The sequence below is a fragment of the Pempheris klunzingeri genome, chromosome 10, assembly GCF_042242105.1.
Source record: "Pempheris klunzingeri isolate RE-2024b chromosome 10, fPemKlu1.hap1, whole genome shotgun sequence".
NCBI lineage: Eukaryota > Metazoa > Chordata > Actinopteri > Acropomatiformes > Pempheridae > Pempheris > Pempheris klunzingeri.
In genome coordinates this window covers 10,100,025-10,125,852 of record NC_092021.1, presented here as the reverse complement: position 1 = coordinate 10,125,852, position 25,828 = coordinate 10,100,025, and the positions used below count along the sequence as shown (strand labels likewise).

At 41.7% G+C, this 25,828-nt stretch overlaps 1 protein-coding gene across 1 annotated transcript; it reads left to right on the top strand.

Annotated features, from left to right (window-relative positions):
* Positions 1-3,734: 3,734 nt before the first annotated feature.
* On the top strand, positions 3,735-23,049 carry mrasa (muscle RAS oncogene homolog a). Its single transcript, XM_070837659.1, has 6 exons — positions 3,735-3,845; positions 15,394-15,652; positions 17,173-17,326; positions 18,672-18,771; positions 21,429-21,508; positions 22,850-23,049. Exons 2-6 carry the CDS (start codon positions 15,460-15,462, stop codon positions 22,947-22,949), a joined length of 627 nt encoding a protein of 208 aa, XP_070693760.1. The 5' UTR covers positions 3,735-3,845; positions 15,394-15,459; the 3' UTR covers positions 22,950-23,049.
* The last annotated feature ends 2,779 nt before the right edge of the window (positions 23,050-25,828 follow it).

Below are 25,828 nucleotides of genomic sequence, written 5' to 3'. Positions count from 1 at the left end.
GAATCTGGCGGTACGGGTGTTGAGGTGGAAGTGTATTGGGTTGTGATGGCATGATACCCTTTTAAAAGAATGGGTGTACATATAGATCACTGGTTTTAACTTCAGTTTATCAATCTTTCATCACATAAAAAAACAGAAAAACAGACACTGTTGGAAAGATTAGCAAATGAGAGCCAGATAGGAAGAGATTCTCATGGACATCACACAACACCTGTAGAGTGTTGATTCCTAATTATTATAAACATGAAGGGATACGGCCAATGTAGGACAGCATCACATAGTCACTGTTGAACAGACTAATCTGGTAAAACTGAAAAATTCATCACTTTGCAGTGTGTGTGTGTGTGTGTGTGTGCATATGTATTGTGATCAAGACAGACGGTCTGATCCTAGTGGAAAGAAACAGCTCACTACTGTCTCCATGGAAACAGGCAAGAGGCAATGGAAGTGTGTGTCTCTGTGTATGTGTGTAATGTGTGTGTGTGTGTTCGAAAGGAAATAGACAGAAAACCCCCTATTCTATTCTATTCTACTCTATTCTATCCTGAACTATAGGCCCCTATATGAAGTGCACAAACAGATGTTTCAATTTTGTGCGTTCATGGCATATCATAATTAACTTCATACAGAAATGTGTCAGTCCTGTGACGGACTGGAAGCATTTCCGCGGTGTTTCTCTCTGCCGTTTGCACAATGCATGCTGGGAGAAGCCACATCCCTGTGACTATGGAAATAATTAGGCCAAATTGCATGACCATTTTTTAAAAGCTGATAATGCCATCAACGACGTGACACCCTGTAGTCCTTTGGCATTTTAAACCATCCTTTTCGGACTGAAGGGCAGCAAGACCACCGTCGGTCCTTGTCTAGTTTATGTAATCAACCCAAAAACTAAATTAAAACAAGTTGCGTTCTGTCTGATCTTTGTAGGACCTGTGTAGGAGTGTTCATGCGGGAAGGAGTGTGATGTTTTCCAAAGCAGCGTTCCATACGTAGAGGTCAGCCTATTTGCTGGACATTGATGTGCGTTGGATTCAGTGGTGCTTAATGATCCGTGACACTGTAAGTGCAGGGTTGCCGTCAGAAAGGCTCACTCTGTCTAACCCCGCCCTCTGAACGCCAGCAGCATCTGAAGAAAAATGAGGAGGACACGGGAGACACGAAGCAATCAATTCTCAAGATCCCAACGTGCCGTCCATTCCAGTGGAGTGACCTCTCAATGAATTACTAAATCAGTAACCCAGTCAATCAATTCACCACCTCTGAATTGCTTCCTACAAGTCTTCCAAAGCCTAAATCAATAGATCCTCACGTCAAACAGAGCAAGCTTCTGACCATACTGGACAAACAAAAACAATTCATGTGCCATTACTAATCTGTTAAAAGCATATGGTTCACTTTTACTACAACAACAATATATTACTGCATGCTAGAGGATCATTGTGGATCTGTTGCTGACAATTAAATTAGACAGCAGCTATTTGGCTATTTACACCCAGACTGCTGACTTAGTGTAAAGAGCGACAAAGTCCAAATAGGGAGGAGGTTGTGGTGGAAGTGGTCAAACATAAGACTTCCATCTATAAGACAATGGGATTTGAGTCCCATGAGACTTTTATTGTGAGACAGTTTGGTTAGGTTCAGGCAACAAAACTACTCGGTTATGTTTAGTGTGGATCAAAGTAATAAGTCATGGTTTCTGGCAAAAAGCCCTGAAGCTAAAACTTCTCCCTCGTGTTAGCTACGTACCTCAGGACCAATGATGCCAAAGTGGAATACAAGTATAAAGTTTAGGGTACGCTAAACACAAAATTGATCCTTTCAACATATATCTGGAGCAAATAGCACAATTAAAAGATATATTAACACCACACAAGATTACAGAGTACAAAGATCTGTCCTTACTGTGTCTCTCCAGTGTAAGTGTACATCCTTTTAAATGCATTAGTTTTTATTTACAGAGGTAAAACTCATATCAAGCACCCTCCACCTCATCTCAGTTCAATTATTTACATCTCTCTCTCTTACACACACACACACACACACACCCCTCTGCCAGTAATGGACTGCATAGCTGCATTTGTGACTATGACTACCACCATTTCATATCTGTGTTCATATAACATATCTGTAAAGACGCATGTCATGAAATGTAAGCCTGCCTTAGTGTTTGCACCCTGTCCTCTGGGAAGCAGCTCATCCAAATAGCAATTAACAAATTAATAAATTGACCTTTCCTCTATGACTTAGACTGAATCGTGACCCCTGATATTTGTATCAAAATTATTCGCTGACCTACGTTTCAAATAAGGAACGTGATTCACAATGATCTTTTAATCTGTAAAACAAACACTGGAGCTCTTTATTACTCCTGCACAGAACTGCAGCCTGGTGCATGCAGATTTACTGCTCATCAAAACTAAATAGTAGCCTACAGCATCTGCCCTAATCTATTCCAAGTATCACCAAGGCTCTCTCTTTCAATCGCTCTACCCTTTTTCCTCTCAGTCATTTTGTATTACACACACACACACACACACACACACACACACACCTCCTTCTTTTCTCTTGATTGATCAGATCTGTATCTGTCTCTTGACCTCCAGCTGAAACCAACCCAGGGCACACTGTCATATCCTTTATTCTTTGAGTGTGTTCACTGAAATGGCAAGAGCACAAAATTGCTGCTGAATATACTGTTATCATACATTAAACCTGTCATGTTCTCATGTGAAATGCCTGAAACTCTACAAAAGGGTAAAGCATTTAACAAGAAAGGTTTATCTCGTAAATAAGACTTCTATACTCAGAATTATGATTTAGCATCTTGTGATTACACGATTTTCATCTCATGATGATGAGAAAAAAAAAATCCTATCATTACAAGGAAACTACCATATAGTTAAGACATTAGGATGAGATTAAGTGTGATATTACATGAGCATGCAATAATCTCAAAATGAATTGAACTATCACAGCGGGAAAAATCACAGGTGAACATTTTTGCATTTAAGGTGTGGCGATAGGACACGCAAAGAAACATCTGGAGAATAAAATAAAAAAAAGCAAGGTCAGACCTCAACTTTAAGCTTGTAACGGCTCCTCTCTTCAGGTCTCTTAACTGTTGCTGAGTTTGGAAGATTGGTGGGTGTCTGTGTCACAAGCCTTTGTGCTGATGGCACTAAATGACTTGAGGAGAAGTTTAGGTTCAGATTAGAATAAGGGATGGCAAACAGAGGGGAAAACACCTGAAAAGTATGAAAGAATCATAACTTCATATTGGCTATTGCTGATTTAGACATAATAATTCTGTCAATCAAAAAAAAATAGCTACACCTCCCCCACACAGAGATTTTTTACATGTTTATAATTTATGAAACGCCCCTTAAATTTAGATAATTTGACAGGACTATCCCTTTAAAGAAGTCCGCTATATAAACACAGCATGAGAACAGTCCATTCCTGTGACAAGGGGGGCTCCTCCACCGCTTCGTCAGATTTCAGCACGTCAACACAAAAGTACACCCAGAGGGACAAAGAATACTTTATTTACACACTGCTCTTAAACGCTGGTATCATATATCACGCTGAAAATCAGCATGTAATGCTTTAACGACTGCGCCAAAAAGCGGCGGTCACCCCTTTGGGGCTGCTCTATTTTTAGCATCAGCTGTTGCAATACAAAGATTAGCTCCTCAACATATTGTTTCGCAGATGTGGGGCGCACACTCCCGTCTGTGGCGAAAGGGCGGCGGTGGTTTGAAGCCGAGAAAGAGGGACATGAGGAGGAATATGTCGGCGTGAGGACGTGTTTCTTTGTGTTCACCGCAGCCAGGCTCCTATCGGTGAGTAGCTTCCCCGCTGACAGAGGAGAGGTCGTGAATGCGGGCGTGTGTTTTCACGGACAGTGCGGGCAACACTTAGCCTTAATGTGAAAGCCTCAACTAGTCCGACTGTGTCTGCAGCTCACTGTAGCCTAGCTCGCTGTCACCGCTGGATTTGGACCCGTGACAGCGCCGTGGACAGTCAGAGGGAAGTTAGCTCGGTTTAATTAGCGACACCAACGACCGCATCCCTTTTGCGGAAATTCCTTTCTGCTGCAAACTTCAAGAGAGAGATGAAGCCGCCGAGGTCCGTTATTCAGGGGCGGCTACTGTCGGTTTTCCATACGGCCGCTCACACACACACACACACACACACACACACACACACACACACACACAGACGGGCCTTGTCTCTGTGTGTGTGTCAGAAATGTTCCCGTGGGGAAGAAACAAAAACACAGTGCTCGTCTTTTATCGTCCGTCAGAGGCCATCACGAAACCTTCTGCTACATATGCAGTGTTTCACCAGGGTGTTTCCAACAGCTGTGTACTGTACACACACACACACACACACACACACACACACACACACACACACACACACACACACACACACACACACACACACACACACACACACACACAGGGGTGTCCAGTGGTGTGCACAGTGAACCGCTGGACAGAGAGAACAGAGGGATTCTTCATGTATCAAATCATAGGATGAGATCATTCAGAAGCTCCATTCAGTCTGCACACACACACACACACACACACACACACACACACACACACACACACACACAGGCTCACACTCAAATACACACATTAATCACTATTAATAGCAAAGTGAAATCACCACATAATTTGGCTGTCAAGGGACAGATCCCCCTTTATCCTTCCATCATAACTTCATGGAAATGTCAAACTGCTGCTGCTGCTGCTGCTGGTGATGATGATGATGATGATGATGATGGTGGTGGTTAGTCGACTTTTGCATGCTTTCTCACAATCTCCCTAAAGCTTAACTGTGACCTTCGACCAGAGGAAATTACCCTGTGGGTGACTGGTAGATGCGGAGTTTCCCACCCAGGTGCTTTGGTACTACTAGTTATTGGATAATGATTCCCGTGCAGTGTTTCCCCTCAGATGGAGTTCTAGAAGACGGTAGGTTCGGGGCGGTTTGCGGTTTTGCCCGTCCGGTCCGGTGTAAGAACTTAACCCAGTTTAATTCTTTTAACTGAACTGGTATTTGCCATTGTTGGCAACACCTACATCAGCAACCTGTGCTAAATCCAACTTGTATTGCAATATGACAACATTATTGACACAATATTCTGTTTGTTAGGGCATAAACGGAGCCATTAGTGTCTGAGTGAAGAGACAGATCTTTGTTATTAGTTATCTGTCGTCTGAAACCGGCCCAACCCTACAACTCCATCTGAGGGGAAACACACAGCAGAGGCTAACATTTTCCCCTGTTAGCTGTGATCGCTGAAAACAAAGATCAACTTTCATTTTGACTCCGCTTATTATCTCTATCTATTATGGGCCTAATTCCTAGTTCCCTCTAAGTTTTTCTGGTTGTGGTGCTGCTACACGGTCATTTATGGGCTCCCATCATATTCCTGTGTGACAACTAGTGGTGAAATCAGGTCTTAGGGGTCTTTTTAGGCCAGTTTCAAATTTTTAACGTTGGCCCAAGCAAAGAAGGTGAAGGTGAAAAATCTTTTTGGTGCCCTCACAAAGTGCACTTTCGCTGTGCCTGAGCTTTCTATGTGTCTGCCAGCACCAGAAGGGCTCTGGAGGCCACACACACAATATTTGTGCACAATAATGAGCAGGGGAAATCTAATTATGTCAAAAAAAAAAAAAGAAATGGGATTGAGTCAAAATCAACTCCAGTGCCCAGGTTCACAGGCTCCACAGGCTGATCAATTCATTGTGAATGTTGGTCTTCTCATGGAATTTATTGACCATAAGAAACATATATAATATCACCAGGCTTTTTCTTTAAGCAGACATTCTGTGGTTTTTATATTCTGGTCAAAGTGATATTTCTGTAAATTGTCTCAGATAAACTGTGAAAAGGGAAGGAGCTGTGCACAAGACAAACAAACAGCTTTACCTCAGGTTACTGGTTGCCTCCAGTAAGCAAATGTCCTGTCCAAACCAATATATATGGAGGAAAGTCACAATTATACACACACACACACATCAAAAAAGAAACCTCTCCTCAATAGCTTAAAGGAGACTAGTGTGCATCGCTAATTAACTTTACCAACCTCAGCCCCTCCATGGTTACCATGGTTAGATTTAGAGAGTAAATATAATTTTATATGCATTCGTAACCCTAGTAAAGAGGAAGTAATATCATGCAGCCAAGGCAAGTGATTATCGTTACTTCCTATACATTTAGTTATAGCAGCCGAATGTTACTGTAAGGCTTTCCTGCTTAGCCAACAGATCCTAATTGGAGGCACAGGGGAGACGTTTGGTGGGGCTAACTTCACATCCATTCTCTCCTCCAGCACTTGGCGAAACAACAGATGAGACTTTTCTTGGTCTTGAGAAGCTGCAGCATTTATGAACTGACACACTGTGGCCTTACACTGTACATTTACCCCCAGACCGACAACTAGCGGCTAACCTTTTCCTCTGCTCCGCTCACATTCACCGCCACTTTTCTCTCACTCTCGCTCAGCCACACACTCGGTACACCACTTAGGTGTCTTTTGAAGAATGAGGAGAGGGAGGATTGTAGTGGTATATTTCTGCATCGGCAGCGTGGAGCAACCCAATAAACACTGCTGTGAGATTAAAACTGTCACTTGCATGCATGCGGAGTCTCGCCCAGGTGGCACCTCAGATATTTAAAAGCGTAGACAAGTAGGCTTGTGACAGTAAGGTTACAGGCAGTCCTGACAAAATCAAGCAGCAGAATACATTAGAAGTGTGGATCTCTTCTTTGTCATCTGAGGTGCCCTTGGCCAAAGATAACCACTGAACTGTTCACTGGCAAAAACAGAAGACATCACACCTTCTACGTGTGAATGTATTTATATGAGTATATATGAGTTTATATGAGTGTTGCATGAACTCATATTAAGATAACAATAAAAGATACAGTATATCATATTAAACCACACCTAGTTGGTCCAAGTATTTTAATGGTGACAGTGATAGCCTACTCATTGAGGTAGAGATAAAGAAGCCAAACCACAGGTAAATGTGTGTTAGTATCTCATTCCAGTTCAGTGCTTACAACTGGCTTTGTATCATCACTGCGTGGTTAGTATATGCAAATGAACAACGTTTAACATTCCTCCATGTTGTCTGCACCCAGAGCTCCCTGCTCATTTGCTAGATTTTTGCAGGCTTTTTTTTCTGTGAAAGATCGTAGTTCTGCATTTTTGAGATGTCCGCCACCACAGACAGTTGAATCGTCTCCTCACCACTGCTGATATTTCAAAAATATCTGCGTCTTTCTACTGCATAGGCAGCCCAGTTTTATGAAAATACCATCTTTCCAGCGTTGAACTACTTCTTTAAATGTCAAATGTCATTTCAGATCATCTTTAATACAAAAACAGTGTTAACACACAACGCATAAGGCTCTCGTCAAAGCCACCAGTCTCCATTGGCAAAAACAGTAATTTTACCTTGCAGAACATTGGAGTTGCTGGTCCAATGCTGCCTTAGCTAGTTATGCATTCTTGTGTGACTTTGGTGCTGTGAAGGGTTGGTTCAGATCTGAACTTAAGTGTTAAAACACCAAATTCACAGCAACCACACTAGCAACTCCCTTTTTGACCTTTCTGGCCATGATTGAGTGCTGTTAGTGGTGTCTAATGTGTATGAGAAATGCCATAGACTACTGGTAGGTTATGTGAGGGATATTGCCCGATGAGGTGTCCATTATCAGGAACTGATGGATGATGGGAGGCTGAAAACCTTCCAATGCCAGTAAGATGCACTTTAACCCCAAAGTTAAAACTAAAACCCACAAGTTATTCATGTGAAGAGGAGAATATTGGAAACAGCAAAGTGGCCTTCTCATACCTGACAACACAGAGAATACACATAGCATCACAAATCCCTGTAGTAACTTACAGACGGGATAATACATGGGATGCATTCCAAGGTTATTGTATGAGGAATTCCTAGCGACGGGGGGCTGAAAACCACGAAGGATGGTTCTCTTAGTTGGGTGCGATTTGATATCACGATTTATTGCAATTTTTTAAAAACATTTTTTTAACACTGGGCCATGAGTAAAAAGTTGAATCACACACTTCTACAGACTGTATCATATTTCTAAAAACAATCAAGGACTTTCTCCTCGGCAGCACCACTAGCACTCCTGATCGTTAACACTGGTGAGCATAGACGTGACCTCGAACACATAGTGGTGGCTGATAGTGGGAATATGGGGAAAGAGAGACACTAAGTCTCCTCCTCTCCTCTCTCTCTGGGGGGGTGGAAGTGTAAACTGTAGAGTGAGTGCTAATGTCATGCTTAGGCGTTGGCTCCATCTTGCTCCCATGAGCTGGGACAAAGTTATCCACGTATTTTGGATTTAAAATGAGAAGATGCAGGTTGAGTACCCGTGGATGCCCATCATCATCAGCTTTCTTGCCTTGGCTTTGTTTTTCTTGAGTGGATATGATGTCACGTCTCTCATAGACAACAATAAAAGCAGTAACTTCTTTCCACCTCTGCATAGACTAAAATATTGCTCAGGCATAGTAAGTAAAGTAAAGAATCATAAAAAGGGCAATACCGAGTTGACTTTTTTGTACTATCCCTAATAATCATTCATTCATGCAGTTTTGCCGATGCCTTGTGGTGGTTCACTTGGTGACATCATGTGTACTGCTAGAAATTTCTAAATAGCCAGAAAAAAGCTAAAATGATCAGAAAGGATGAATGGAAAAGCCCCCAGCAAGCCACAGTACATTAGTAAGATATTTGGGATGTGTGTGTTATTTGTGTTTGAATGGCAGCCTTTATAAATGGTAAATGTGTAACATGGCGTGAAAAAGTCATCAGTGTAATTTATGGCTAAATGAGTTTTTAAAACTTTTCTGTGAGGGTGGAGACTGTTTGTCATTGGTGATGACCCACAATCATGTGCTCAGCTTAAATGTCTTCTGTTAGACTATTTGTGTTTGTTCTCTCAGTTAAATGTTGCACAGGGTGTGAAATGTGGGGTGAGGGCACCTGACTTTTCTTACCTAGTTTACAGAAAGAAAGAAATGAATCACACAAACCCTCAAAACTTAGTTTCAATCTAACAAAATTTTGTTCAATTTCAAGATTTCAAATGCTGACTTTCAACCTTTTGTAACTTTTTGTGAGAGTTTCGAAACACGGTCTAGATTCCGTTAACCGTTCAACAAGCGAAGGGAGAAGCACAGTAGGCCACATACCCACTGAGCCGTAGAACAAGTGAGAGACACACTTTAGGTCTTCCACCACCGAAGAAGAAACCTCAGTAGGCAGACGTGCCGATTGGTAGTTTTCAGTCTGTGAATTGCAAATCTGAAACACAGTGAAAATTTTTCTCTACACTCCACAAGCCAATTTTACATTTGAAACTGTATTATTGCAACTAATACGTATGGACACAGCATATATCATTGTTTGTATGTGTTTGTACAAAATGTAAAAGTTGGATTAACAAATATGTATGCGTTCATACAAATCATTGCACATTCATTCAAAGGTCAGGAAACGGGCTCAGTTGGGCAGATTTTATTCTACTGCACACCGAATTTGTACTTGTTTGAAGAAGAGAGCCATCTTCATCTAGAGAGCCATATTATAATGTGAAGAAAACATCTATTAAGTTGATCTGATGCCATGTTGGCAGGCATGGTGGATGAATTAGGGCTGTGTGACTAGTAATATATCGACATGCATCACATTTTTGTCCACATTGAAGAATATTGCCAATATTGATGGTGGTAAAGAAATGTTTTGGTCCTTTCTATATTCACCCCAGCTCACAGACTTCAGATGACTTGTTGAGAGGAACCAGCAACCTGCTTCTTTCAGGTTGAAAATCCAGTTCCAAAAAGTCAGGGTTTCAGTATATAAGAAAGTATATCTAGTGGACTGTGACAGTTCACAAAATGATACCACCCATTTCTTAAATGTTTTTTTTTGAGGTTTGTAAAGATAAAATAAAAGATCTCATCAGTTCTCAATCCAAGAAAAAAAACATAAGGGTGGAGTCAGACTAGTCTGTCACTCAACAGCAGCATAAGAACTTTCTTATATTTTGAACTCGGTGAACTGCGTCCCAACACCTCCTCTGAATGATCGATGAGTGTTGATATCAACACTACAGTACAGGCCAGGGTGTGCACCACTGTGTTCCTCCTCGTTCCAGCCCTGTGATTTATGTTGCTGCTTTGTTCCCATGTGAAGAGGGAAGTCCCTTTATCCTTTCTCAAGGCAGCAGCTAGCCTCTTCTCAAGAGCCCAGAGAGGCTTATGGAGGCACGGTGATGACAAAATATGTAGTCTAAAGCACACTAATGTTGGTGTGTGTGGGGCAGGGGGGGGCATTGCAAATTAACAGAATATGTCACTGGGTTATTCTCTTCTTTAGTCTTCTAGCTGTCACATTGGATGAGGAGAAATGTATTATATTCCCTGGTTAGTCACAGCTGTAAAGATTCTCTCTTCAGGTGAGGAAACAAGTGAAACAACATACAAAAGAAACTGTATTTAACCATTTACATCGGGGCTGCAACTAACGACTATTTTGATATCGTTGATAATAATTGACTGTTGCTGGAGTGGTTTTTATAGAGCTATCAGACTTTGTATCTTTAATGCACTTTTTAAAGCTTGGCTGCTTTTAACCATATCTTTTTACAGCAGAGCAGCAGAGAGCTAACGTTAGCCCGTAGCTAGAAGTAGGTCAGTTTGGCACAAACTGTTGATATACACACCACCAAGGGTAACTAAGGGTTGTATTTTGTGCTTATACAACACCAAAAAAACCAACAACACACACACACACACACACACACACAGTATGAAGCAGGAGGGCAACTTTATTCCAGTTATTTAGCTATTTTATTAGTTTTGATAAGTAGGCAGTTACAGTAACTCTGCATGTCAGCGTGATAAACACACATGCCACACTACAGCACATCCAGTGTGTGCTACAAGTTGTCCAATAGCTTTGTGTATCTTCAGTATTAACTGAAGACTTGCCAGATATGTTACAACATTTCTGTCTCATTATGTTAATAAACATAATGTGGTCTGCAATTTGCTGCTTCAAATCAATAGTATATAAATGTAATTTCTCTGACACAGAGTTGCTTATTCTTTTTTGATGTGTTCACATACACTAATAATAATAATTTGAATGTGTACTTACTTATTGAGGCTAATTTTCAACAGTAATTTCTGCACTGGAGGGTTTAGGCCCTTAATCTAAGCACTACTTTATGCTTCAAGTTGGGTGACATAAATAAACACAGATATGCTATCATATTATTAAATCAGATCACATGATGAGCTGTTGACATAGATAAAAGGCAATTACAACGAGCACTAGGTGTCAGACAGTTATCTTATTAATGGTTCTGTTTCATAAACATATTCAATCAGACGGATCAGTGAGAGTTGGCAGCTATTCATAACTGTGTTGGATAAGTGCCATTTCTCCCATCCATCATACAACACAAGTCAGGCGTTTTCAAATGCAGAGTGTACGAAAAGTGGGGTGGGAAAAGTCAGCTCAGAGTGGACGAAAGACCAAAACTATGAGGGAAGGATGCAGATTAATTGGCAGTGTGGACATGTGAGCAACACTGCATGTCCTTTGCAGCCTTGGGCAGCCCTCTGAAATATTGTTTTGTCAAGACATATAGTCAGCTACATTGACCAGATGACTCGGCAGATGAGAAGTTTGGCAGGACTCATAGAAACATTTCCTCTACCAAGCTTCCACTCCCAAAGGATTTTGGTTCAGACTGGTGTCTGGGGATTATTTTAGTCTCACAGAATGATGAGTGACATTTCAGAGAATTGTGCACTGCACCAAGTTGACTCACCCAGGGAGAGGCTGTCACACCTTACAAGGTTGTGACCTGATTTGACTTTGGCCAAGCCACGCCAGGCACGACTGCTGTGAAGACCACAACTGGTAGCAGGTACTGTGATTTCATGGTGTTTCTCAAGCCGTTGTGCTTTTGTGTTTCAGCCCAGAATGCTGTTTTTGTGTAATTTAAGCAGCTGTCCGTGCACTAAACGCCTCAACAGTAGACTCTGAGCTTAAAAACCGTGTTCTGTAAGACGTACGAGTGACGGACATCAAAATCTCCTCTAAAAACGCTTTTCTATGTTGATTTCCTGTAAAGCGGTGGCTTGTGAAATGCTATATTGACATAGACTTTTACTTTGTGACTTCATGACAGCCAGCTAACTAACTGACTGAAGAGGCTTTTCAACGTTGGGAATTTGACTTGGAAATTCTTGGCTTGACCTGGCTGGCTGATTTGCTGGCTGGTCTTTGGAAGGGAAGGAAACATCTTCCTTCCCTCCATTGTGCAGGGCAGGAAAGGATGGACTGTAGCCAGCTGACAGCTGTTTCCTGGTGGATGAAGGAGGAATGGGCGCGTGGGTGTGTGGGTGGGCGGGTGGTGAGCTTGTTCTGCTAGTAGTGAGTGAATGTGGGTTTTTTTGTCTGCTTTTAACTCTTTCTACGGTTTAATTAGAGCAAAAAAAAAGTGTGAGTGTTGTTTTATGAACAAACCGCTTATAAACCATACATTTATGGATCTCTGACCTTCCTTGCAGCAATTGTTTTAAGTTTAAATCAGTGGTGTATAGAAATAGATTTGCTGAGACTAGTGGAAGCTCGCTTCAGATACGTTATTCATCACAGTGAACATTTAGATCTTTCCCTTGTCACATTTACATTCAGTGTTTCTCACTGACATGCGGTGTTTCCCTGAGGCCTTACAATGATGAATGGATTTCCTCAAAAAACATTTACAAATTAGATTTAAAGTATTAGAAATCATAGATTGTTTATATCCATGTTTGCTATCTGTGCACTCTTCCTTTGTTGCTTCATTACGTTTCTCTGTCTGTTACCATCATCAATAGTTGATCAGCGGAATTGGATAATGATAAAGTTATTGCAAACACTGGAAGCAGAGCTATCCACATTGTGTAGAAGGAGAAATAAAACTGGCCAAATATACTGCAAAATCGAAGCGTGTATTGTATGGGCCGAACAACACATCGTAACATTTCTATCAACTTTGTCCTCACGCGCCCTTGCTTCCTCTTCCTCACTCGTCTGTTTCCGATTTCTCTCACCCTCCTCTCCTGCTTCCCTCCCATGTCCCGCTCTTCCTGCAGCTCTGTCCCTCTTTGTGGCCAGCTGTGGTGTGAGTTATTTGCCATAACAGCATGACGTAGCATGACACATATTAAGCTGCTGTGTCATCACCTTTTGTGCTTTTAACCGTTCGGTATTACTGTAAGAAAAAGAGCAGAATCGGACACATTTGGTGAGTACTGTACAAGCTGTTCCCCTGAGGTGTAAGTACAGACTGTATCTGAATCATCTGCAAATGTTTAAATAGAATTTCTTTTTAAATTGTGCCTCTACTGCACTTCCCTTGTGAAAAGATCCTCCGCTCTTCTGTTAAACCTCTCATATTCTAGCGAGATGGATGTTTATTTTTGTTTTCCAAAAGCCATAATTACAAACTACAGCTATCCGTCGGTATTGAAGCCATCGTATTTCTCTGCTGGCTCTGTGGTCACAGTGGGCCACTGGGAGCCGACGTCATTTGCCTGGTTTCTGCTGCAAGGCCAAACCAGGCTCGCCAAGGCTTGCTTCAGCCACTTTTCCATACTGTTGTGATATGATCCATTCTGAGAGTGACTATAATTAGAGGCAATGACGTGAGAAAAGTGTTTTTTTTTATACAGCAGGACAATAAGCAACAACCCTTAGCCCAACCAATTTTATTGTGGCTGCTGCTTCTTCTACTATTTTACTATATTTACTTTACTACATTTAAAACACGCCAGTTTACAAAAAAAATTAGAATGCTGTTTGATATTGGTAAACCAACTCTCATTATAATAGCAGTAAGGTGCTAATCTTCACAATAAAAGCCTGGTTGTTTTCCTTGTTTGAGCTCTTGATATGAAGCAGAAGCTGCAGGGAATATTTGCTTTGCATTAGCAGTAACTTAAAGGTGCCCTAACAGAAGATCAGTCACAGGTGGATGCTGGGGTGGTGGTGTGGCAGCAATACTGGTGCAATTTTGCAGTTTAGATAGACTGCCAAATCGGAAGGTGCATTTGTTGCATGGTATGGAGACCGAGACATGCCATGTGTGTAGCAGAGCAGCTTGAGTTGTCTGCCCCAACTAGCTTGCAGGCGTTCCCTCCATTTACGTTTACATTAAGTGTTGCTCACCACTGTGTTTGTCCTGGAGCTCTATAACATGTATGGAACACACTTCCTTCCTCATACAACACTTGCAAAGCTGATATTTGCACAGCAGTCTTTCAAGTCTTTGCTGGAGCAATGCAGCATATCATGCATAACATGTCACCGCCACCAGCAGATCAGTGGGAAACCATTGGTCTGAAATAGATGACATCCCTGTACTAGTACAGTATCAACATAAAAATAATGCTGCGCAAGCACTGTACCTGGTGCCGACAGTTGTACTTCCGGGGATATTCTGTATCATAGCAACCACAGCGTCTCAGCTGAAAAAACGCTGAACCTCCAAAGCGCTCGTAAGAGCTCCCAGCTGTGCATTTTGAGGAGCAGCACCTGGCCTTTTCAGCTGAGAAACTATGTGGAGCTTTGGTGGACGTGGGTGACGTGTTTAATCTGTCTGTCTGTCTGTTGATCTCTCTGCTCCCTTTAGTAGTATAACAGTGGAGTAGTGGCCACCTACTCAAACACCTACTCAAGCTTCAGGCACCACTGGATGACATAACCTCTATCTAGCTTTTTCAAAAAAAAAAAAAAATCCTGATTTAAAATGGATCCAAAAAAGGCAAACAAGCAATTTTTGGAAGTGTTTTAATAGGTGTATAAGTATAATTTAAGTAAGTCATAATTAGTAAAGTACAGTTAAAATAATAATATGGTGTGGACTGAGTATATTAGAGAGACTTGAAAAACACCAGCTTCCGTCTCTGTTCAACTTTAACATCAGTAACTTTTTCTGTCATGTCACAAAGCCACATACAGCTGTCACTCAGCTTGTTGTCTTTCTCTGGTGGGCGCAACAGTTACTGTGAAACCAGCTATGAAAATATGTGGTGTAGGTGGGCTTACAGGGTGCTGAACTCTCTTGCATGGGCTTTTTTTTTTTTTTCATTTTTCTGCTTTGATCCACAACTTCTAGCTGTGGTCTCCATGGTGATGAAAAAGCAGCTGCAACAAAAAAAAACCTTAACACCCCTCTCCCTTGTTCTGTCTCCCTCTCTCTCTGTTGTCCCTCCCCACTATTTATTCACTCGCTCTCTCTCTATCTCTCGCTCTCTCTCCTCCATTGCAGCCCGGAGTGTCTCATCAACCACCTACTAGCCTACTTCCCACCTTTACCACCGCTGTTTAGGTAGCCATGGCAACCAGCGCTGTGCCAAGTGACAACCTGCCAACGTACAAGCTGGTGGTGGTGGGGGATGGTGGTGTTGGGAAGAGTGCCCTCACAATCCAATTTTTCCAGAAGATCTTTGTGCCAGACTACGACCCCACGATAGAGGACTCATATCTGAAACACACGGAGATAGATGGACAGTGGGCGATACTGGATGGTGAGTTGAAATGCTGGGAGTGATCAGATCTCTACATGCTAATCTTCTATTTTATGTATTTTCTCATTGACCACCGATTGAACAGTTGTGTTTGTTTTTAGCGTTTAACTACATTCCTGTGGTCACGGTTTCCTACGCTGAGCTAACCACAGAACAGCACCCTGACGGAACAAACACATTTAGAAAAAAGGCAATGCTACGGCTGTTGCATGTGGGAGAAAGCTCTGGAAATAGTTAGAAAACCACTGATGAAGTATTGACAACTGATAACCTCTGCCAAGGCCTGAACACTGTTCTGACACCGGTGTTAGCTAAAGGTCGCCAAGGCCTGAAGGCGACGCTCAAAGAAAAAGGTCACTGGGTGGCAGGGTCGACAAAATCTACAAATGTCTTTCTGTTCTGATCTGATTCCAACACCTGCATTTGGATATCTGTTGACAAAATACTTCTTTTCCTGTCTTGACGTTGTTGTTGTTGTTGTTGTTGTTGTTGTTGTATTGGCGATGATGATGTGTAAGGTTATGTGAGGCTGTAGTAAACCACACAGCAGACCTTATAAAAAGAGCAAAAGATATAGACTACCAATATGTTTAAAATGTGAATATATTCTGAAGCGGTTTATTTGATCTGTAGGATGTGTGGGCTTCACATACAAACAGGAGTGCAAATTTTTATGGCGTCTCCATTAATGTTTTGAAAAAACAAATCAGGAGCTTAGCAACGCATTATCAACTACTAAGTAAGTACTATATTTCTATACACGAGTTCAAAAGTAATTAGAGAGTTTCAAAGAGCTGATGCCAAAGAACTGGGTGATGACGAGCCGGTGGTGTCCATCCTCAACCAGTCGGTGTATATTACAGACAAGAAGATTTACAGCAGCAGGAGGGCGGATGTCAGCCACCTCTCCCATTAAGTACAGGGTGTGGCCGGGAACCAGGGTTGATGATGGGACTTGTTTCATGAAAGCGAAGTATAATGATCACCACCACCTTCTAGATTTAATGCTGCTTCATGAGTATTTCTGTGTCTCTCTGGCAGAGACATGGCACATGAGAGAGGCCAGGTAAGGGCACAGGCCAAAGATCAGCCAGATACGGTGGCGTGAACAAGTTCATATTGAGGCATCCTGCTCCGGCCACTTCGTACCATATGTGACCCAAGCAAGGCGCTCTCTCTGTCTACTGTTTCATTACTAATTCATTGATTAATTCGTGCTACAACAACATTTGTGCTAATATTGCATCATTACACATCCAATGAGTGAATTACGTCAGGATCGTTACCCAGTACCGATACTGGAATGGCTCAGTCCCAGTCTGATAAATCATTCTCAGTTGAATCAGGTGTGTAGGCAGAACAAGAAGAAAAAAGATAAAAAGAGGGTGGTGTTTATATGTAACAGGAAAAGTAATCAGAATTCTAATACTTAAGCACATGCTTAATATGTATATCATGTGGGTGTGCGAATTCGACCCTTCCGTGGAAAGCGATACAGTTTTGTTCCTGTGTCTTCTCAGTGCTGGACACAGCCGGCCAGGAGGAGTTCAGTGCCATGAGGGAGCAGTATATGAGGACAGGAGATGGCTTCCTCATCGTTTTCTCCGTGACAGACAAGGCCAGCTTTGAACATGTTGACCGATTCCATCAACTCATACTACGGGTCAAAGACAGGTAGGTTACAACAGCTCAGCTGAACACAAACACAACAAGTATGACTGGGCATCTCTGCTGTTTATACAAGCCTCATGTTAATTCTTAAACTAAACTATGTCATTATATGATTTAATGATGATTAAATGATTGAATAATTTGATAATCAAATCACTGAATGACCGGTGAATATGTCCCTTTGAAAAAAATGAATCTTCCCAGGATAGAGGAGACAAACACAGAGAGCTCCAGCTGACAGCAGCCTGGCATTTTGATGTCCTAAAACATTAAATGCATGAAGTACTTATTTGATTACTATACGTCATCTATCTAACCTGTTTAAGGAACAGATTTTTTTCTCACAACCTGTGTCTTCTTTTTGTGCTTTTTAGTTTCATCTATTGATTATTGGTTATCTCACAATGGTAATTGCTGCAATTTAGAAACACAGCATCGCCACTGAAGTGAGTCTATTCAGGTGTCAGTCGGCAGACTTGTTGTAGCTAAACAAGCCCTAAGTGTGTCCCAGTTGACATTAACCAGATTTGGAAGAGAATGCACCCAAAATGTCCAAAACAGTCAACCATCGCATTGAAAATCTCTGTGTGCACAACTGGGGTAAAGTTAGTCAAAGTTACCAAAAGAGGAAGCACCTCTGTCAGATGTATTAGTCAACATGGTAAAAACCAGGGACTTTCTGACCACTAATGTTGTTTGCCCTTTTGAATTCCATTCCTGTGATTGTGCTGCATTTTCTGTCTAAAATGTTAGAACCAATAGAAATCTTGGCCCAAACTTGTAAGACCCAGTAAGAAATGAGTCACAGAGGCCCAGGCCAAACTTTGCCTGCAGCAGTTGGGCCAGTTTGCATATTGCTGACTCAGCAGACATGCTTCAGTCGGCACCAACAGGTAGCGTTGCCATGTGCTTCAGGGTTCGAACGGTTAATGATTAGGATTTTTTGCTTCACTTTCCTCAAGCTGCTGACCAGTTGGGCATCAGATTTGTTTCCAATATTTGTTCCTCAGTGTGTTGTGAACGTCGGTCGTGACTGATGAGAGCGCATCTGTTCTCTGACAGTGACTGAGCTTGAGATGGAATAAAAATAGAAAGTGGAACTGAGCAAATGTGCTGTTTGTCTGCATGTGGTGCTCTACTGAAGATTTGAGTGTTGCATAAATCCGACACCTCTCAGATCATTTGTGTAGCATGTGATGCTCTTCTAAATTTAAACCTATCAAGTCTTTCAAATAGTCTCTAGATCATGAGAGACCGTCAGACACTCTTTGAAACCACTGCAGGTTTGGACATTCACTATTCAGTTATACAGGAATACCCGAGGTTGTGTGTGTGCTTTTCCTCTCAGGGAGGCCTTCCCCATGGTGCTGGTGGCAAACAAAGTGGACTTGGTCCACCTGAGAAAAATCACCACAGACCAAGGCCAAGAGATGGCTGCAAAACATAACGTAAGTAATGAACCTGTCCGTATGCACTTGTCCTTCACTGATTGCAGGCTTTTTGCAGTAACTTGATTTCATATCTAACCTTGTTTCTAACACAGTTTTTACATGTGCCAATGTGCACCACAGAGACTAAAGACCATGAAAGTATTTCCGAAATAGCAGTGAGAGGAAAGACCATTGCGTGCTGAGGTCTGTCCTTGTATCTGAAATAATTAAATCCAAAATCCGAATAAAAGTCAAACCGAAATAAAAAAATGAAAGTTTAATGTGGTTGCTGCGGCTAAAGAGTACGTTGTAAATTCAGATATATTCGCTCTTACAGATGTAACAGATGTAACAAAAAGCTTGACAATACAGACTCAGAGCACGCCGATATTAAGCTGTGTGAATTTTAAAACTTCATGTGAAAACAATTTGTGTCCACTCAGAGTTGTTGCTTTTGTAGAGCCTTATGTCCACAGTGAAACACCTGCACAGCATAAAGACAGATAAATCTTTTCAGTTTTGCAAACAAAAAAACCTGCAAAGTCGGAACAGGTTGATTATCGGCTGTATCAGTGTTTAAAATGCGTGATCACAGAAAGAATTAGAAACTAAGAAAAGTGGCTCCTTAACTTTGCTGCCACAGCCCCTCTGACTAGGTTTCACATATGGCCAGTTACTCTGCAGATTGACAGCCTGTTACACATCTGTTCAGTGTCCTCCTGCTCTCTGTGGTCACTTGGAATGTGTTTTAATGCAGGTTCACCTGCATAAGAGGGGTTTCACAGAGTAGTTGACTATCAAGACCACTAGTAGACACTGTGCATTGTTGTAGCTGAGTGACTCCATGTATCTACAGGTCTATTCATCTACAGCAGATATGCTGTTAGGGTAAAATGTATGTTGAAAGTCTGAACAGTCTACGGTACAAAACCTCAGACTGACAACCTGTCATAGCTGTACTGTGCTAATGTTACTGCATTAAGGCCCACATGAAGGCCTGTACAAACAGAACCGACATCAAAGGACAACTGCAGACTGCAGCCAACAGCCAACTAGCAGGCATGTTCTTCACCTAGTTAAAGAAAAGAAAAGACAAGAAAAGAAAAATCTCTCCATACCAGCAGGTGGTGGTCTGTTTTTGTCATTCAAAAAAGGAAACCGGAAGACCTTGGGTATACACAGCAGCATTTGCTTACCAGTTTCCCATTTTCACACCACTCTCGCTCATCACAGGTGGTTTTGTCACTTCTTTTTCTCTTCCCGTGCCTGTCAGAATGATCTCTTTCACCAAGAGGCTCCACAGCTGATTTAAACCAATTCGGCTGAAAAGCTGCCGGCTGTGGTCTAACTAGTGCCGATGATGCAGGACACACAGCAAAAACTAGGGGAAATGGACGCTTGCTGACGGCCTGACATTTGCTGACAGCTTGGTGTGTCAGGGCCTTTACTTCCCCGAAGGACAGTTTGCAGCTGAGCAGCAGCTCGCACTTGTTCTTGGGCTCCGTGGTGGTGTACTGTGAACTTCGTTGTGTCCAGAACGAACGAGATCGAGCGAGAGACCCGACCTCGGAGCCAGTGCCGCTGGTGCAGATGTGCATCGGTCTGACATGCTGAACGTCATATATAACCTTTTTGAATAAACAGAATAAGGTATTTAGAGAAGGAAAGTTTCCCTCTATCCCTGTAGAGAGCAGCTGCGTTGTTACAACAGTATCTGCCAGACAAGCTTGCTGGGAGTTTAGTCCAATCAGATGGTGGCCCATTTGTAAACAGCCTTTCCGAGCCAATCGAGGACCGTGCTATTTCACCTGCCCCCACATTGGACCTGCCTACAGTAGTTAACCCTTTACTGGTTGTATCTGAAACAATTGATCATTGTTACTGGGTGAAAAAAAATTCTATATCTCCTGCAATTAATCAACTTCTTTGGGGAATCCAGCAATTGTGAGTTCTCTGCGATAAAGTTGTTCTTTACATATTTGTCTACTTCTGTTGTTGGACAACTGAACTAAGTATGACAAACGCTCAGATTACCCCGCACACATTTTAGAACCCAAGCTGGTGTTTTAAGATTTACACACTCTAGAGCTGCTTTGGAAAAGCTCTGGTAAAAAGACATTAGCCTGGAGAAAAGGCTGTAAGGGAGAGAAAAAGATCTGTTTACAAAGTTAACTGGCTTCATGTGGACATTTTGTCAGTGAACACAGCATGACCATTAGAAGGGCAAAAAGCAGGATTCAGGGAAAATGACAGCTCACTAATGCTGCATCCTGTACTTCCTCTGAGGTGACGTCTGGGGCTTTTTTCCCTCTTTTTATTTGGATTCAGAGGGCCCTTTTTTCAATTTTGAAGTGATCATAGGCAGCCTGGCGAGGAACACTCAGGTCTGTTTACATACTGACTAGCATCAGACACAGTAGATTCATCAGTGTAATTACTATGACTGGTCGTCATGCGTGAGAGAACCTCTGTGTCACTCTGTGTGTAGTGAGATCAAATTAATGATATTTATGCTTTTAATTAGTGTTTTCACTGATGCAGGTTCTGTCTTTCATGTGACTTTCTACTGGATCCAGGTCATCAGGCCACTGTTAAGTTATCCTTATTTTTTCTTAACCATGTAGGGCTTGGTTGTTTTATTCTATTCTAAGAAATATTTCTGCCTGTCTCTTCAGATAACCTATATTGAAACCAGTGCCAAGGATCCTCCAATGAATGTGGACAAAGCCTTTCACGAGCTGGTTCGTGTTATAAGGTAACTCCTGGCTCAGTTTTGTTCATTCTCGTATTGTGAGGAGATAAAGGCCTTGAACTGCCCTCGGACAATAGTGACTGACTGTCAGGACTCCGTTCTTTTAAATACAGTCATTACATTTAATAAAACTGTCACTTTGTGTTTCACTTCTTTAGAGGTCAGAGGGTGCTTTGCTCTTAGGGCAGTGAAAGTGTTTTTAGGAAGAGTGGAAAAGCAACAAAAAAAAAAATCCCAGAGCTATTTCCTGTCTTGACACATGCAATTTCTGAAGAATTTGGTTCGTGTTCCAGGTTTTGCATGTAGTCATATTCTATTTGCAGTCTTTCTCTTGTTGCAAGGACCAATAAGCAACAAGTAGGCATGTGGCACTGTTTTAGGGCACCTAAATACACAGCTGTACTCAACTCTGTATTTCTAAAAAGGAAATAATCCATATTAGGGAGAGTTCTCCAGCTCCGTGTCACATCTGTATGTGGCTCACAAGGAAGCTCCTCTGTTAATCGATGGATCAACATTGCGCCCTTGTGGTCAGACTGTAGACAGCCAGGCTTTATCCAGAGGGCGGATACAGAAATAATGATTGTGCTTTTTTCCTCACTGATGCATCAGCAGTTCAGGCAGAAAGTGTCTTTGAATTCAATCATGTGCCTTCAAGATTTTTTAGTGTAAATTTTCTACAGGGTTCATATGGGTGCTGGAAGCCCCTGAAATTGCTTGATTTTAATATGGTCACTTCAAGGTTTGTGAAGTGCTTGAATTTTAAATAGAGTATTTGAAAGTGCTTTTAATTTTTATTGCATTGATATAATAAATCTCTATCTGACTGATTAGTTTGCTAATCGATTTTAGTATATTCAATTTATCAGTGCTGTAAGCTGCTGGAAAACCTTGAAAATGCACCTCGAAAATGCTGAAAAGTGCTTGAATTTGACTTCGGAAAAGTTGTAGCAAACCATCCTCTAAGAGTCAACACATTGTATTTATTGGCACAAAGCTTAGTATGACTTGTACAGCTGCTGCTGTAACTGTGACTTAAACAGTAGTTGCTGGATTTAATTGTGCAGACAATAGATATAAAAACATGCATGTGAAAAAAGAAAATTAAGTTAAAAAAAAAAACCTGTTCATTGTGGGCAATGCTCTATTTTGCTTTCTTACCAAGAGTATATTAAGAAGATCAGCAGCACTCTAATATGTGTATGGTGAATATGAACCTAGAAGTAGCTCTGGCAGGATTATTGTACTGGAAAGTGTCAGAAAAAAATAGTACATTAATCCTGAGTTGAGATAATGTTGTAAAACTGTTTCTCCCATGTTGTTTTCCTTTCTCCACACCCACAGACAACAGGTCCCAGAGCGAAACCAGAAAAAGAAAAAGAAGATGAAGTGGAGAGCAGAACGCTCCGCAGGTTCCCACAGGTTCCACTGTGCCATCTTGTGACCTCCCTCGTCCCGTTTATCATTCACAGCGTACACACACACCCAGATGCACACCCACATACCTTTGGATGTCAGGGAACTCCCCGGCAGTGCTTGACTACTGGAGCACAAAAGGGAGGAGGAGGGCTGGGGTTTGGGGTGGGGGGTGGATGAATGGTTGGATGGATCCGGAGGGACGGAAGGGAAAAGTAAATCTGAAATTTTGAACTGATGTCCCCTCACCCTTCACAATGCCAGGGAAAGAGTGCCCTCTCTTCTCAATTTATGGTCCCTTTCAAAGGTCCTCAGACCCCCCCCACCCCCCCATCTCCCCCACCATATTCAAGACAGGACTACAGCGTCACCGAACTGTTTCTCAGTCATTTTTGAATTTAATATCAAAGTGGCACAAGATGACAGACTCTGGGGGGAAAAAGCCAGAGATCAGAATTACCTTGATGTTGGAACGTTTGTCTACTTGAGAAAGGGAAGGTAAAAGGAGGATCTCGGTCAAAACGGCGCCTCGTGTCTCATGGACCAACTCCAACAACCTGCTGGTCGTCATGTTTCTTCCCTCACTCTACAGTTTCTGGAAGAAAACCTGTGAGATCTTTAGAAGTGTTGTTGTCTGTGCTCTCTCTTTGTGGAGCAGACATCGTAGCGGACGAATGCGAGCGCGGCGGCGGCGGCGACTCCGGTCGTGATAATAGATGTTGTGCGGTGTTGTCGATGAGTGATCTGCCAGCTCTGTTGAGCATATAGCGTGAGCCTTGTGGTCATGTGATGCGCTGGTTTTGAAGGTTGAGTTCAGAGAGGATGGAGGCACGTGTGGAAGCAAGCGGAAGAAATGTGATGCTGAGGAAACGCGTCGACAGGCGATATCAGCTTGTTGAATGAGTGTTGAAATATTGTAATTGTAAAGGAGAGTGGGATTGGTCGGCGTATGTGGTCACACTTTAATGTAAACATAACAAGGTTCATACCAACGCTGATCTGTCGGTGGCCATGTTTACAGACTCTCTTAAATGGATTATTTTCCCATTATAAAGACAGACAGTATATCAGAGCCACTTCACACCAAGCATTGAAAATGATTATGGCTGTTTTAGGCTGCCTCCTCTGTCATTGTCAATGGTGGGATGAGCGCAGTCTTCATCAGTACTGTATGAACAATAGCCCTGTTATTTTTGTCTTTCTAGTCTTAACACACTCTCTTCAAAACAAGTTACTTCCCATGTTTTTTTTTTTGTATCTAAAAAGTATAGAAAATTACAAATATTATATTTGTGATATTATAAAAAAAAAATCTAATTCTAGGTGGCAATGTAAACAAATTCAATGCTGTTTTACAAAAGTAGGAAAGTAGGAAATTCTGAATGAAATAGAATAGATAAGGGATTGTGAGAGCTTCACGTTTCAGATCTGAAACAGGCTGGAGAAGCTGATTTGCACTGGCCACTAACCAAAATAATGTGATGTCACTTTATTTCAATCTAGGGGCTTTTCAGACTGCACCGCTGAATTCAGGACAATGTTCACGAGAAGAGTCGTGCTCAGTAAAGGATAACACTCACTTTAGTGTTGGGATACTTAGCGTAGCCCTGGGAGAACATCAGAGTTGGAAAGCCCGTCTGAACCAGGCAGCACGATGCTGCTGGGGCTTAAAGCCACGGTAACTTAGCTACAGACTGAGTTCAGCTGTAGGAAAACCACACACTCGAAGCAACAAGACATTCAGTGTATTCATGTTTGTAGCCGTGAGGTGGATAGGAATGTACAACTTAATAACCTATGAAATGGCTTGTACTGTTAACGCACTAAATTTTTTTGTCTGGATGAATACCGTCTCTTGAAGGAATACATTTTTGCACTTTTAATACAATTTCTGACTTTCCTATTAGCATGTTGTTTTCTGTTCAAATCTGTAAGTGAAATGAAAGGCACGGTGAAAACGATTTGAATGTAAAATCGAATAACGAAACAAGCAAATAGGCGACTAGTGTTGTAGCCCTGTGTGCCTGTGTATGCCTGTTGCCTTGGCGATGATTGTAACAGATTTAATAAGTTGGAATTTAATCATCGGAAAGGTAATGAAAAGGGTCCATATTACTCTGTTTTGGATTGGGAAGGTTGAGTATGAAAAACGTCATTTTATCGAATGCAAAACAAATTCACCTCAGCATGAAAGTGGAAAATAAACCTCAGCAAAGGAAGGAAAACAGTTTCAATCTACATCTACTGTTAAAGGGACTTCACACAGAGTTACCAGAGAAGGACAGAAAACATTGAATTACTGAATTTTGAGCAATGAAGCAACAGACTCTGGAAAAAAAGAACAAAAAAAAAAAAAACTGAATGTGTTTGAAAATGTTGCATCATGTATGTTTGATACCATTTTGTATTATTGATATGAATTATTGACATGATTATTGCAAAGTGTTTTTTAAACAACTGAATAATTTATTACTGTCTATGTTACCTCAGCGTGTCCCAGACCTGGACAAAAAGCTTAACCCCCCACCCCATTGTTTTCCTTTGGGACTCTCAGTGGGTCACAGGCCTTTTGCCTCTGAGCCCCCATATGAGGAGACTTGTGACGTGTTGTGGACCAAGATGAAGACGCAGAATTTTTTTCCTCAACTAAAAAAGGACCTCTGCTCCACTGGAGCTGATGTGGACGGCCTCACAAGTAAAACATGTAACCACACATGGGTCAAAACAAGGAATGTTTGTCGTCCTACTTGTATTTTTAAATATCTAATGTTTAAAATTAAAGGTTTGACTTTTCTGGAAATATTCACTGTTCATTGTTTTGTTGAGATAAGATGCTAAATGAGAAGATTAATACCACTCATGTCCGTACACTAAATATTACGATACAGCCAGCAGTTGGTTAGCTTA